This window comes from Triturus cristatus, chromosome 4_2 (genome assembly GCF_964204655.1).
Source record: "Triturus cristatus chromosome 4_2, aTriCri1.1, whole genome shotgun sequence".
In the NCBI taxonomy this organism is placed as follows: domain Eukaryota; kingdom Metazoa; phylum Chordata; class Amphibia; order Caudata; family Salamandridae; genus Triturus; species Triturus cristatus.
In genome coordinates this window covers 229,106,215-229,122,194 of record NC_140586.1, presented here as the reverse complement: position 1 = coordinate 229,122,194, position 15,980 = coordinate 229,106,215, and the positions used below count along the sequence as shown (strand labels likewise).

The 15,980-nt window shown below is 42.2% G+C and overlaps 1 protein-coding gene across 1 annotated transcript in view; it reads left to right on the top strand.

Annotated features, from left to right (window-relative positions):
* Positions 1-15,980, top strand: part of CACNG2 (calcium voltage-gated channel auxiliary subunit gamma 2) — a 323,387-nt gene that overhangs the window by 288,756 nt on the left and 18,651 nt on the right. Inside the window, exon 3 of the mRNA XM_085601327.1 lies at positions 7,366-7,506. Within this exon, the coding sequence (XP_085457453.1) occupies positions 7,366-7,506 (141 nt within the window). The remainder of the gene's footprint in view (positions 1-7,365; positions 7,507-15,980) is intronic.

Here is a 15,980-nt window from a genome sequence, read left to right as displayed (position 1 = left end):
TATCACTGCAGCAACAGTTCCACACTAACCAGCTTTCCCTAGGTGCAGCAACAGTTCCACACTAACCACATTTCACTATCACTGCAGCAACGGTTCCACACTAACCACATTTCACTCAGTGCAGCAACAGTTCTTCACTAACCACATTTCACTATCACTGCAGCAACAGTTCCCCCGTAACCACATTTCACTATCACTGCAGCAGCAGTTCCACACTAACCACCTTTCACTCAGTGGCGTAACAGTTCCCCCAACCACATTTCACTATCACTGCAGCAACAGTTCCTCACTAACCACCTTTCACTCAGTGCAGCAACATTCATCACTAACCACCTTTCACTCAGTGCAGCAACAGTTCCAAACTAACCACATTTCACTATCACTGCTGCAACAGTTCCTCACTAACCACCTTTCATTCAGTGCAGCAACAGTTCCTCCCTAACCACCGTTCACTATCACTGCAGCAACAGTTCCTCCCTAACCACATTTCACTATCACTGCAGCAACAGTTCCTCACTAACCACATTTCACCATCACTGCAGCAACAGTCCTCACTAACCACCTTTCACTCAGTGCAGCAACTTTCCTCACTAACCACCTTTCACTCAGTGCAGCAACAGTTCCTCACTAACCACCTTTCACTCAGTGCAGCAACAGTTCCTCACTAACCACATTTCACTATCACTGCAGCAACAGTTCCCCGCTAACCACATTTCACCATCACTGCAGTAACAGTTCCACATTAACCACCTTTTACTCAGTGCAGCAACAGTTCCACACTAACCACATTTCACTATCACTGCTGCAACAGTTCCTCACTAACCACCTTTCACTCAGTGCAGCAACAGCTCCTCCCTAACCACCGTTCACTATCACTGCAGCAACAGTTCCTCCCTAACCACATTTCACTATCACTGCAGCAACAGGTCCTCACTAACCACATTTCACCATCACTGCAGCAACAGTTCCTCACTAATCACCTTTCACTCAGTGCAGCAACATTCCTCGCTAACCACCTTTCACTCAGTGCAGCAACAGTTCCTCCCTAACCATATTTCACCATCACTGCAGCAACAGTTCCACACTAACCACATTTCACTCAGTGCAGCAACAGTTCCTCACTAACCACATTTCACTATCACTGCAGCAACAGTTCCCCACTAACCACATTTCACTATCACTGCAGCAACAGGTCCTCACTAACCACATTTCACTATCACTGCAGCAACAGTTCCTCCCTAACCACCTTTTACTCAGTGCAGCAACAGTTTCACACTAACCACCTTTCCCTAGGTGCAGCAACAGTTCCTCCCTAACCACATTTCACTATCACTGCAGCAACAGTTCATCACTAACCACCTTTCACTCAGTGCAGCAACAGTTCCTCCATAACCACATTTCACTATCACTGCAGCAATAGTTCATCCCTAACCACATTTCACTATCACTGCAGTAACAGTTCCACACTAACCACCTTTCCCTAGGTGCAGCAACAGTTCCACACTAACCACATTTCACTATCACTGCAGCAACAGTTCCACACTAACCACCTTTAACTCAGTGCAGCAACAGTTCCACACTGACCACATTTCACTCAGTGCAGCAACAGTTCCTCACTAACCACATTTCACTATCACTGCAGCAACAGTTCCCCCCTAACCACATTTCACTATCACTGCAGCAGCAGTTCCACACTAACCACCCTTCACTCAGTGGAGCAACAGTTCCCCCAACCACATTTCACTATCACTGAAGCAACAGTTCCTCACTAACCACCTCTCACTCAGTGCAGCAACAGTTTCTCCCTAACCACATTTCACTATCACTGCAGCAACAGTTCCTCACTAACCACCTCTCCCTCAGTGCAGCAACAGTTCCTCCCAACCACGTTTCACTATTACTGCAGCAACAGTTCCTCACTAACTACCTTTCACTCAGTGCAGCAATGTTTTTAACCGGGTATGTGTCGCTGGGATTCCTGACACCTGGTCCAAATCAGTAATCATACCCATTTTTAAAAAAGGTAACAGGGGGGATCCTAGTTGCTATCGACCTATCTCCCTTATTGATTCAGCTGTGAAGGTTCTGGGGCGTGTGGTCCTGGGCAGACTAACTGATTGGTTAGAAGACACAGCTACTCTCTCGTGTCTACAATATGGGTTTCGAAAGGGCCGCGGGACCATAGACCAGAGCCTGAACCTCCAACTTTTAATAGGCAAGTATACCATTGCAAAAAAAGGGGCTCTGTATTTGGCCTTTATGGACTTGTCCTCGGCGTTTGACCGAGTGAATCGTTCAAAATTGTGGGGGTTATTACTTAAATGTGGAATAGATGCCAACATTGTTTATTTTCTAGCGGATCTGCATAGAGACCTCACCGCCACGGTCAGATATGACCGGCAGGGCAATTCCACGGATAAAATTGGAATCACTAACGGCGTTAGGCAAGGATGCATTTTAGCCCCCCTGCTTTTTACTTTATATATTAATGATTTGGGTTCTACACTAACTAAGTCATGTAAGGATATTCCTAGGGCAGGCAAATTCGCCATCCCAGCATTATTGTATGCTGACGATGCCGCTCTCTTAGCACGTACGGCTGTAGGGCTCCAAAATCTTTTAGACTCTTTTGCTAAATTTATGATTGCACTTGATCTTGGAGTGAACTTCTCCAAATCCCATGTGATGTTTCTGGGTTCTATCCCAAAGAGAGTTAAAACCATGTCTTGTGAAGGTCATGTTCTATCTCGGGTCTCAAGATTCCCTTATCTAGGTGTCATTTTTGACGACAAGTCTACCTGGGCCCCACAATTGGCTGCCAAACGCAACGCTTTTGCTAGGGCCACACTTGCTGTCTTAGAGTTTGGACGCAAATTGGGGGTGAAGCCCATGCAAGCTATGTTGAAGGTTTACGTAGCAAAATGCACCTCCATCGCACTATATGGGGCAGACCTGTGGGGTTTTAAAAATATTTCTGACCTACAAGTTGTAGAAAATAGATTTTTTAAATCACTATTATCCCTCCCATGTTCAACATCAGGCTATATTGTTCATCAAGAGTGTGGGATTGACTACTTAACTGATCGTAGAGCCATTGCCCCACTTTTGAAATGGATCTCAATTTGGCTAAATCCTGAACTAGAACTGAACCATGCAATTTTAAAAGATTGCTTATCCTTAGAGTATGGCAAAACTATACCGTGGTTGAACCATATTAAATTTCTAGTAAGGTATCTGGGCCGACCTGAGTTATTTGAGAATCCAAGCACTATAGTAAGGGGGGATTTAAAATGGGCTAAAATCACCTATAAACAGAGGGCTATGATAATAAGGGAGGAAAGAGATTTACTCAAACCCACTGTAAAGGCACACCAGCTGATCACTACATCTAACAGTTTAGAGCCTTACCTGGGTATTGTCAATAAGATGGACCATCGTTTTTTATTAATTAAGTTCAGATTTAACAAATTCCATCTCTTATTGACTGACTCCCCTGGTTGGACTAAGGAGAAGGATTTGGGGATCTGTTCGTGCGACAGATTCTCCATAAAAGACACTATGCACTTTATCTTTTTCTGTGACCACCTGTCTTTAATCCGTAAAAAATACATTATTCCTCTTTTAAAAAACAAAGGTTTCAGACAGGCGAAACCAGCTCTCATGCATCTTCAGATGTTGGGTTCTCCTTGGGAGATATTTAATATTGCCACTTTTTTAGTAATTTCAATGAGATTGAGGAAAAAGATCACATGGTTATAGTGTATATCATTTTTATTGTCTGAGTAAATAATTATTGTAATTTTATGTCAAATGTTTTTAAATGGTTGTACTGTTTTATGTTCGTCGTACTTTTATGGTTTTTGCTATGAACCGAATAAAGTAATTTTGACTGACTGACAGTGCAGCAACAGTTCCTCCCTAACCACATGTCAATATCACTGCAGCAACAGTTCCTCACTAACCACCTTTCACTCAGTGCAGCAACATTCCTCACTAACCACCTTTCACTCAGTGCAGCAACAGTTCCAAACTAACCACATTTCACTATCACTGCTGCAACAGTTCCTCACTAACCACCTTTCACTCAGTGCAGCAACAGTTCCTCCCTAACCACATTTCACTATCACTGCAGCAATAGTTCCTCCCTAACCACATTTCACTATCACTGCAGCAACAGTTCCACACTAACCAGCTTTCCCTAGGTGCAGCAACAGTTCCACACTAACCACATTTCACTATCACTGCAGCAACGGTTCCACACTAACCACATTTCACTCAGTGCAGCAACAGTTCTTCACTAACCACATTTCACTATCACTGCAGCAACAGTTCCCCCGTAACCACATTTCACTATCACTGCAGCAGCAGTTCCACACTAACCACCTTTCACTCAGTGGCGTAACAGTTCCCCCAACCACATTTCACTATCACTGCAGCAACAGTTCCTCACTAACCACCTTTCACTCAGTGCAGCAACATTCATCACTAACCACCTTTCACTCAGTGCAGCAACAGTTCCAAACTAACCACATTTCACTATCACTGCTGCAACAGTTCCTCACTAACCACCTTTCATTCAGTGCAGCAACAGTTCCTCCCTAACCACCGTTCACTATCACTGCAGCAACAGTTCCTCCCTAACCACATTTCACTATCACTGCAGCAACAGTTCCTCACTAACCACATTTCACCATCACTGCAGCAACAGTCCTCACTAACCACCTTTCACTCAGTGCAGCAACTTTCCTCACTAACCACCTTTCACTCAGTGCAGCAACAGTTCCTCACTAACCACCTTTCACTCAGTGCAGCAACAGTTCCTCACTAACCACATTTCACTATCACTGCAGCAACAGTTCCCCGCTAACCACATTTCACCATCACTGCAGTAACAGTTCCACATTAACCACCTTTTACTCAGTGCAGCAACAGTTCCACACTAACCACATTTCACTATCACTGCTGCAACAGTTCCTCACTAACCACCTTTCACTCAGTGCAGCAACAGCTCCTCCCTAACCACCGTTCACTATCACTGCAGCAACAGTTCCTCCCTAACCACATTTCACTATCACTGCAGCAACAGGTCCTCACTAACCACATTTCACCATCACTGCAGCAACAGTTCCTCACTAATCACCTTTCACTCAGTGCAGCAACATTCCTCACTAACCACCTTTCACTCAGTGCAGCAACAGTTCCTCCCTAACCATATTTCACCATCACTGCAGTAACAGTTCCACATTAACCACCTTTTACTCAGTGCAGCAACAGTTCTACACTAACCACATTTCACTATCACTGCTGCAACAGTTCCTCACTAACCACCTTTCACTCAGTGCAGCAACAGCTCCTCCCTAACCACCGTTCACTATCACTGCAGCAACAGTTCCTCCCTAACCACATTTCACTATCACTGCAGCAACAGTTCCTCACTAACCATATTTCACCATCACTGCAGCAACATTCCTCACTTACCACCTTTCACTCAGTGCAGCAACTTTCCTCACTAACCACCTTTCACTCAGTGCAGCAACAGTTCCTGCCTAACCACTTACGCCAGAGGTGTGGCTTGTTCCAGAAGGGGCGTGGCCACCTGGCACATTTTACAGTGAAGTCGTTTTCTTAAGACAACAAATTCACATTTCACTAACCACTTGTTTTCTGTTTCTGTGTGCAGGAGCAGGGCAGTGCTAACCAATTTTATTATTTCAGCAGTAGCATATCCATAACAATGATTTAATATCATATTTGTATGGTTTCCAGGCAGCCCTAACTACTTTTAACTCATCTGTGTAGTACGTCTTAGACAAGTCGACTTTTACCATTGTTTGGCAGAAACGCATCACTAACAACCACCTTTTTTTTCAGTTATTATATATATTAATTTCTGCAAACGAACGATTTGTGTGTCAAAAGGTGACGACAACAAGTTACAACATCTTTCCATCTTTACCATAATATTAATGAATGACCCAAGAGCTTCTAGCTGGATCGCTATTAATGATCCAATGCGACAGGAGGATCACGGATCATGATGTGCACACCATGAGGCCCTTCAAAATTTAATTTGACCATCTGATACCGCTCCATATTAAAAGAACATAACCAAACAAAAGTCATAGATATTGTCTGCATTGAGCTTGTTAACCATTTCCTAAAGGATGTCTTGCCTGTCATTAGGTACTGAAGATGTCCGCGTATCTGTAGAAGGCATTTGTCGCGGGGACAATTCTGGCTGTGGTGGGGATCTGGGGCAGTCAGGGTGCAGTGAGTCAAGGAACGCAGCCTATGTTTTGTTGCAGATGATCCACCAGTCTTCACCCCCCACACATTGTGTGTTTATTTAATCATTTTTAATTATTTATAACATTTTGTATAGCGTGAACATGGCCCTATAGGGTATCCAAGAGCTTTATATTAGAGGAAGGCAAGATATAGATGTAAGAACAAAAACTTGTCACATATATGAACGTATCATAGTAAGTCTGACATCTGTAGAGGATCATCGATGTTTTAGCCATGCATCATACCGTAGTGGTTTGCTAAGGTAACCCTGTTAGGCAGTGTTGTGCTAGCCACTGTTCAACATGTACCTACTGAGGTTGGTCCTGATGAACCAGAGGAGTAGCCCGCTCTCCAGTTCCATGATTGTGTAAGCACACCCGGCCACTACTAATCTCTCGTAGGTTCCTTAGGGGTACACCTCTGTTGCCACTTTCTGCTGTCTCCGATCAAACTCCCCCTTGCCACTTTCTTCCCTTTGATTAGGAGCACCCGGACCACCAAGCCCCAATTTTCATTTGCAGAATCAGGTCTCTTTTCTGTCAGTGTCCAGGAATTTTTTATACAGGGGCATGTTCGTCTACACAGTGTTCACCAGCTAGTGGTGAACAATACTTTCTTAGCTAAACTCTCTGTTAAATCCACCAAGAGGATGCAGTAATGAAACCAAAATTTACTCTCTAGCATTCTTTTAGGCATATCACTTCATGGATCCTGGTTCTGAATAGTCTATGTTCCTTGTCACCCATTTTAATTGTAATATAAACTTGCACTTGCTGTTCTCTTTCTTTCACAATGACCTATCTTCTTGCTCTCTGGTTTGTGTTTGTCACTTGCACTTTCTCTTTTGTACTGTTGTCTTCCAGTGTCTTTAATATTTGCATACTTATAACGTATTTGTATAGCTATGGTGTCAGGCCTCACATCACTTTGTCCTTTTACTTTCCATTTTTTGCTTTTTGAGATCCTTCCACTCCCCTACCCAGTGTTACCTCACTCTTGTTATGCATTGCTGTCCTTTGCACAGATACGTGTACGTATATGTGTTGTTTCTTTACCCCTTTTATCTTTCCTCCACAGGGGCTGTCAGGGCCTCTAGCATCTTTCCAATTCTAAGCGTGATCCTGCTTTTCATGGGCGGACTCTGCATTGCGGCCAGCGAGTTCTACAAAACGCGACACAACATCATACTCAGTGCTGGCATCTTCTTCGTCTCTGCAGGTAAAGGGTTGTGTTATCGGGCATGTTGTTTTTTTCCAGAGGATGGTAGGAGACAGTGAACAAGACTTGGCCAGGTAGTAGAAAGTGGTGGAGTCCCAGCAGGGCCAGCTTTAGCGCTTGTGGCGCCCGGTGTGACTATCATTTTGGGCGCCCCACCCCCATTACTTCCTCCTCGGATTTTCTCATTATCATCGGGCAAAAGTGCCCCTCATCTCTTCAACCATAAGTTATTACTAAACACAGCACACCCCCTGAGGTCATCCCCCGCCCCCCTCCACAGGTCAGTGCCCATGGCAGCCACACCGGTCACACTGCCCTAAAGTCTGCCCTGAATCCCAGTACTGTTGCTGGGAGTGTGTCAGGAGTCAGCTGATAGAGTTGAAGAAGAGTCAAGGCATTAGGACGTGAAAATTCTGCTACCAATGTATACCCCTTAAGATCATTGGTAGATTTATCAAATGACTTTCTTTGACTGTTCTTTGCTTGCAGAAACCTTGCAAGGACGCATACATTCGTGAATTAGGCATTGTCTTTTGTTCATAGTAGGATTATACCTTCAAATACCAAATTCCTAAACATAGACTGACTCTGAAACAAGTTCACAGGAATTTGTTTCCCTGAAGAGGGAGTATGTAGATTTTCCAACAAGAGTCAACTTAAAAAAAGGCATCAATTCCTAGACAGATTTATGCGCCAAGCCACAGAGGGTTGTACATATTTATTTTTTTCAGAATGAAGTGAACCACATTCTTCGTGTAGAAGGCATGTTTGCTAACACACAGGTTATCGGAGCAACAAACTTAAAACTGATGCCTGTTTTTCGGAATATGAAGAAAGTACTAAGGAAATCTTTCATGATTTCATTACCGAAACGTGTTGACGTTGGTCCTGAGTGCAGATAATACATTTTTTTTATTTCTATAATTTCTGGCAAGGCAGTAATCAGTAAGGGCCAGATGTATGACCAATTTTAGCATGCACAAACGGGTTAGCAATCCGTTTGTGCATGCTAAAATTGGAATAGCCATGTACTAACACAAGTTTGCGAGTCGCAAGTGAATTGCGACTCGCAAAAAAGGGTTTAGAGATTCGCTATTTGGAAGGGGCGTTCCCTTCCAAATAGCGACTCAGTAACCCATGTACGAATGTTTTGCGACCGCAATTGCGGTCGGCAAACACTCGCAAATTACCACCCTCTTCAAGAGGTTGTAGTGGAGTCGCAATTGGGAAGGGGTCCCCAGGGGACCCCTTCGTGACAGGCTCTAAAAATATTTTTTAAGGACAGGCAGTGGTCCCAAGTACCACTACATGCCCTTACAAGAATTAAACAAAAATGTTTCATTTTTTCTTTTTAATGTATCCCGTTTTCCTCGGATGAAAACGGGCTGCATTTAAAAAAAAAAAAACTTCTTTATTTAAAAGCAGTCCCAGACATGTTGGTCTGCTGAGCCCAGCAGGCCACCATACCTGGGAGGGCCTGCCATTCCCAATGGGCTCGCAAATTGCTAGAGGCTCATTAATAGTCATGAGCCTCGCAATTTGCGACCCCATTGGGAATCGCAAATAGTGTTAAACACTGTTGTACATGCAAAATAGCGCCTCGCAAATTGCGACTCGCAAAAGACTCGCAATTTGCAAGGCACTATTTGCGCGTCATACATCTGGCCCCAAAAGAGGTGTAGGTGTGGTACAAAGTGGCATATTAAGAATGTTTTAATTTTTCATTTTATTCAGACCCTTGAGCATGTTTTGGGGACTTTTCCTTATTTACATATAAACTAGCATGTGAGGGTTATGTTTCATAATAGGCTGATGTAGATTATTGGCACAAACCCATGCTTTGAGGCAGTGTGTTGACTGTGCAATAAGTTTATTAAAATGTCTGCTTTTTTACTGGGTTCCACTGGCATCCCTAGAGGCTGTCTGTGCACCTGTGCCCTGTACAATTATGGTAAAGCTATGGCCCAATGCAGAGGACACATTTAAAGTGCTACAGGAACAGAGCTTGAGAAGCCATTTCCCCATGGTGAGAGGTTCAATTCTCCCCATGTTTGGACACTCCTGTTCCATTGCAAGTACTGTCTACAGGAAGGATATTAGTGGGATGAAAAGGTTCCCCTGGTGACCGCCATATTATTTAAGGGATGAAAAACCTGTGTTGTACTGAGAGGCTCTATGCGTTAAAGTTGTTTTCTCTGAGAAAAAAGCGACCAAGAGTGGAATTTGATTCCTCTGAACACTTCCATAAACTGGTAATGGTAAGCGTTAGCAGGAAATTGACCCAGATGTGGAATACAAAGAATGGATGTTCGTCCACTAAAGCTAAAAATGAAGAGGTTTAACCACTGCCAGAGGAAAGTTTATTTCTAAATTCTTGATCAGCTACTCTGTGATATGGGACACAATCCAAGTTGTTGGTGCCAGACCCCTCAAGTTTCAGTCCTTTAGAATTATGTTTTTGAGAGACAGGGCACTGGAGGTGTCCCTGTTTCACTTAGAAATATGTGTGTTGACATCAGATGCTTTGCCCAAGTTATTTGGGGATTGAAAGTCCAATTTTGCTTGCATCCTTGGGATATCAATTCGTTCACACATATTTTGAGAAACACAATGTTCTGCCAAGGGGCACAGAATAGAAGACTGATTAATCATCACTTCCTAAATCTGTGTCTGCCACAATGTAACAAGGACAAAGTTGCAAGACCCAAGAAGGTGACTTGACGTCATTGAAAGTTGATGGTGCATCATGCGGTCTTGGCAGACGCGCACTGTGGGAGATATTGGATATGCCCATGAGACAGAATACTGTGTTCACTGCTTCTGAAAGGGACCCAGCCACAGACCTGCTGTGATGCCAACTTGGCAACACAAAAAAAGAAACACGTCTGACTTTGGGGAGATGGAATTACATTCCTTTATTCTTTTATTTCCTTTCTGTGTTATTATGCAAGACTGACAGATGTTTCAGAGTGCTTGTAGATAAGCGAGTGCAGATACGATGCATCGATAGCAGAATGCATGTATAGAAAATGTAAATGTTGTGCTTTATCCCCAAAAATCAATACTAGTGTCCAGTTGCTCCTAAGTATGGCTGAGACTTCTTAGAAGCACTTAGGTGCACACAGATAAAGAGATTTGACAAGGATCTCTTGCTTTGTACAAGTTGAGAAACTGATCTAGAACTCAGCTCTCCTGGCTATACCATCAACAAGTTAACCAGTGGACCACAACCCCTGCCTAGGCCCTGCTTTTGCACTACAAGCTTCTGGTTAGTGGGTAACCATTGGAGATAATATTGTCTTTATTTGGCAGCCTGTTTCTATGCCACTTGTGCATGAAGCAGTTTGGGTTGGAGATCACATTTGCCAAACCAGCATCACATGAATGGCTTTCAGGGCGGCCTTCAAGTAGTAATCTTTCGTTGGCCCATTTTAGGGTTGTCTTTAGTGCAAACCATGGAAGTTAATTTTCGATCCGCAGCGCTGGATCTATGACAAATTTCAGGACATTCACCTATTTATACACATTGAATCTAAAATATTTATTTTTAGAAATATTGAAAACAGCAAATGCACCTCTTTTTGGAGATATTGGAAAAAATGTCAATACAATTTACCAAAGTGTGAATTTACAGTAAGTTTGCAAAACTAATGGGTCAAAAATAGATAACATTATATACTACACTTAAAAAAAGATTTGATGAAAATTCACAAATAAGGTTAAAATAAATTCCTCTCCAGATTTATTTGCAAAACCCCAGGGAGTTGAGCATTTTTATGTTTTTTGAGATTGAAGTGAACCACAATCTTGATGTAGAAGGCACCCCATTTTCAACATCAATAACAGTGAGAAGGATTTTAAAAGTGAAGTTGGCAAAAGTTTCGTCCAAAGAAATTGCTGAGAATGATGAAGTGGCACGTGTACAGGCTATTGAGCCAGATTCAGCCAGACAGAGTAGGCTGAACACCAAGCCACTGACTACTACCGCTGGGCCTCCCTTGAATTTGTCAACAAGCACACAGATTAGTTCCAGCTCTAACCAGGGAGGCGGTGGACAAAGGAAAAGCCAAGACAAGGTGTAGCTGTGGTGGTTGTTGGCCTTCTGCACAACTAAGGAATTTTATATCTACATCAAATAGGTTGCATTCAGCAATTATTTTCAGAAAGTTCAACCGTAGTAAGTCAAGCGCCTTGCAAGCCATTGGATTCAATCTAGGAATTATCTCCAGTAACATGTTGAGAATGATAGGATGCTTGAAAACGGTGCTTGGTTACAGAACCTTGACCAAACGTCCTCAATGCATGGCTTTCCAAGTCAGCTGGATGAAACAGTGGGATTTGTTCCTCTAGATTCCAAGGCCCGGCTTGTGGTAACCGATTATAAGTGGAAATTGAAACAAGAAATTTACCTCTGAGCACTGTAGTGGGTGTTTATCTTTAGAACTTTTAAGTGGAACTGGACTGGGTAGTGGGGCAGGCAGTGATCACTGCACAGTGGAATGGGCAATTATCAGTGAGCAGTTCTGATTGGTCATTATCGTGGAAAATTATCAGTTGGCACTGAGGTGTGCCCTGCTGAGCAGAAGTTCCCATTAACAATGGATTTGCTTGGCCAAGGGCTTCTACGTAGACCATTATTGAAGTTGCATCATCCTCTTTCTGGCCACCAATGCCAGGGTATTTTTTCATGCGCCTAGCGTAAGAGGAATTGTTGGGATTCAATGCATGGAAGTCCCTGTACGTCAGCTTCAGGGTGCAATGGAAGGAAATCTAACGATGCCCAACAGGTCAGTGGTATTGAAATGTCAGTCTCATATAACAATGATTTCCACCTATGTCTGCGTGTCAAAACCGTACCAAACCGCTGCGGACACACGGTATGGCTGTATGCTATGTTCACTCGCAGAGCGCAGTGTCCTCCTTGGCAGTGAGAAGTGTGCACTTTAGAGACAATATGGACAGTGGCAAATGTTACTGATGTTTGAAAAGCTTAATTTATGAAGATATTCTGGAACAAGGTGCGTTTCTTCTTTACCTAATGCAATGAGGAGGGAATTCTAGAAAGTGTTAGAATGCGCAGAAAAGGCACATATTCTGGCATAAACGTTTGTGGTTGGAAGAATAGTGGAAAGACAGCTTTTGCAAGGAATGAAAAATCTTTCAGGACAAAAGAGAAAGGTGGATCAGAGCTGAGAGAGCAGTTGGACGCATGGATGGTCATGGTGGATAATGTGTCTAGTGGTAACAGGCATGGCACTACTGGCTACTAGAAAGATTGCTAGACTGTGGACAAGTGCTCCATTTCTAGAGTCCTTGGAGATTACTGGCAGCCACATAATGGACTTGTTGGATTTGGGCGAATAATTGTTTCTAGGATGGCTGAGGTATATTACAAGGTCGAAACTGAGGCATTATGGGACTACAGCTTTCACCATTGTGTGGGAAGAAAAAAGATTATACAGAATACAGAGGAGTGTAAAGATGAAAACAGTATGAGCGGGCCTGTTTCTCTGGGGTCAGCATGGAGTCAGTGAGTGTCACAATGTTCTTTACAGAAGGCATGATGGAGTACATGTCATCTCTCAGATCAAATAGCTGAAGATCCAGATATTTCTTTGTGATTTGTAATGGGAATTTAAGTTTTGTTAAGGTTCATTTTCAGTAAACTGGCAGGTTTCTTCTAGAGTTGCCTCGTGACTATTATTTACTGGCAGGCAGGTAATTTTTCTGTTAAGATTAGTAAAAAAACAAATATTACGAAATCTATTAGTTTCCCACTTCAAACAGTCAGTCAACAATCTGTATTCAATCAAATACTGGTCATAAAAGCACACAAGATAAATACAAAGTTCATAATCAATAGTAATAAAAGAGAACAATAAATACGGTCATTAAAAAAAAAGAAAAAAATCTAAAATCACAATGACGAGGGTATCACAATTTGAATAGGAAAGATTTGACATTGCATAAGATTTCCTGAGTTTCATAGCAGCAATTATGTAACTAACTATTGCATAACAAATTTCTAGGGAGGCCAAGGATTGTAAAAATCCAAATCCCTCTTCGTATGAAGTGAAATAACTTCAAACAAAAACTAAAAAGAGCAAATACAACACAAGCAGACACAAGAAGAAATTACATCACAAGTATCTTTGAACCGTCCAAGCCAGTGGTTCTTAACCTGTGGTCCGTGGACCCCCGGGTCAGTGATGCCTACCCTGGATCCACAAGTGTTTAAAAAATTAAATAATATTAAGATTGATAAAGTACATAATAATAAAAAAGCAAAACGTACTGTTAATGTGAAGGAGGCTTGAAATTAAGTTGGTATTCTTAGCTTGATTCATTGGAGAAGCGCAAGTACAGGAAACAGAATATATTATAAATGATGGGTGGCCTCAATTGAAGCACCAACAAAAAGAGCATGGATTAGGTGCAAACAATCCATAGTGATATGTTAAAGTTTAGCATGTCTCTTCATCTTTAAGAATTAAAAAATGAATTTAGAAAAGCTCTAACCTTCCGATTAAAACAAAAAATGTCTGTATATATTTGATTATGAATGAAATAAATATCTAAATATTTGTGTATTTGTTTGATGTATGCTTCTGTCAGAATTTTGGTGTATTGTTGTGCCGTTTAAATTGTAGAAATTGCATAGTCCTGGAGTCTCTGGCTTCTGATATTGACTAGTAGGGGTCCCTGAATTCCAGTAATGTTTCAGTGTGGGGTCTACAGAAGTCAAAAGGTTCGAAACCGCTCGTCTAAACTATTCTTTAGTGATTATTAGATGTGCATAGGCAGAATTGCTGTCTTAAAAAAGAATGAAGGGGATTTTACATAAACTACTTTTCAAGTAATAGCTCATGGACTTCCCTTAATATCAAAACATGAACATGTGGCCGGTATTGTTCTCTGAGAAAGGTGACAACCCTGTCTCCAGAGCTCATCTTCCATTCAGGCTAGCATGAACTGTTTTAACCATGATTCCTTTCATGGGAAGAACCACCTTGCCGTTGCACTCTTATGTGATGTACATAAGTTGTATTAGAACATTAGAATGTTGAGCACTCCATTGCAGACAGTGGAGTGCTCTTGGGCTTCTACAGGCTGGTAGAAGCCCGCAGAACAATATTCTAATGTTGTTTTTCATTCACAGCTGCTGCTGTGAAAAAAGGCCTCTCAGGGCCTGAGGGGATTTAAATCCCCTCGGGCTCTGAGACGCCTTTGTTTTTACTAATTAGAATATTCTGCCCTCTGGGGCAGAATGTTCTATTAGCCTTAGAGCCGTCCTAGCAGGCTTCGGCTCGGGCCGTTAACGCTGGAGCGGGCCTTTAATGAACAGTAGAGCACGCTAGGTCGGGTTCTAAGACTATATTCTTTTGGAAGGGCTTCGAAAGTTTGTAGGTACATTTTAGAACAGCTTTGCAATTTAATAAATATAGATGTAGGTAATTACACTTGTTTTAATTTCTTCCAGATATCCCAGGCGTAAACTCATTCTTTTGCACTGCATTTGTAAGCATTTTGATAGTTTGCCCACGATTTTGTGTATGCGTTCAATATGTTAAACAGGAAGTGACATCGTAGTAGAACAGGAAGTAGCCAGCTGGTTCTTTACAGCAGTGAAAGTGTCAAGTAAAGTGCGCATATTATTGACGAGATAGAAAATTAAATGAAGTTTTTTGCGTTCCACCTTTGCTGCTGTAATACACTTGCAAAGTACACCGCCTGCTCTCTTATGATGCCATGTCCTATTTCAAGGGTTGGAAGCAGTTTACAAAATGGAGAGCAGACTATGTAAGAAATTGCTTATTAAAAGTAAAACAAATAGGATGTAAGAAGTTTTTGATTTGTAAATCTCTTCGAACTTAAATCTCTGATTTGCAAAGAATAATATATTTTATTTTTGATTTAAAAACAAAAAGAGTAGCTTTTGTTTCAATAGGAATACTAAGTAGGAGAAGACCTAAGACATCAGCCACCATACTTGTTGAGAAGGGAATGGAAAAAGCAGGTGAGAAATGGACAATAACATACAGCAGAATGTGTAAGTGCCTACACACACTTTAAGGTAGAGCTACCCCTTTCCTCGCTCCACCCAAGGCATGTATTTACCCAATTGGTGGAATGAACTGGGTTCCGAGTTCCTTTCTCACCCTAAAAGAATGAAGCCACCCTGGAGCTGGTCCATTGGCGCGTGGGGTGCGTGCACGCATACATAACTGAATAAGCCGAATTTGCATCTCTCATAAAAAGAGGGCACTGCCAATCATTGGGCTCCTTGGCTGTGTGGCATTTGATCTGTTGTTAATCTCAACAAGGAGGATCATTTGTTTTCTCTGTTGGAAGATGGGTGCATCTTAGGAAGTGATCAGAAGCTACAGGATATTGGATGGTAGAAGAGGTGTGAATAAAGCAATAACACTTTTTTAACACCTTAGTCATGGGTGAAACCCACCTCTACTCCTGTA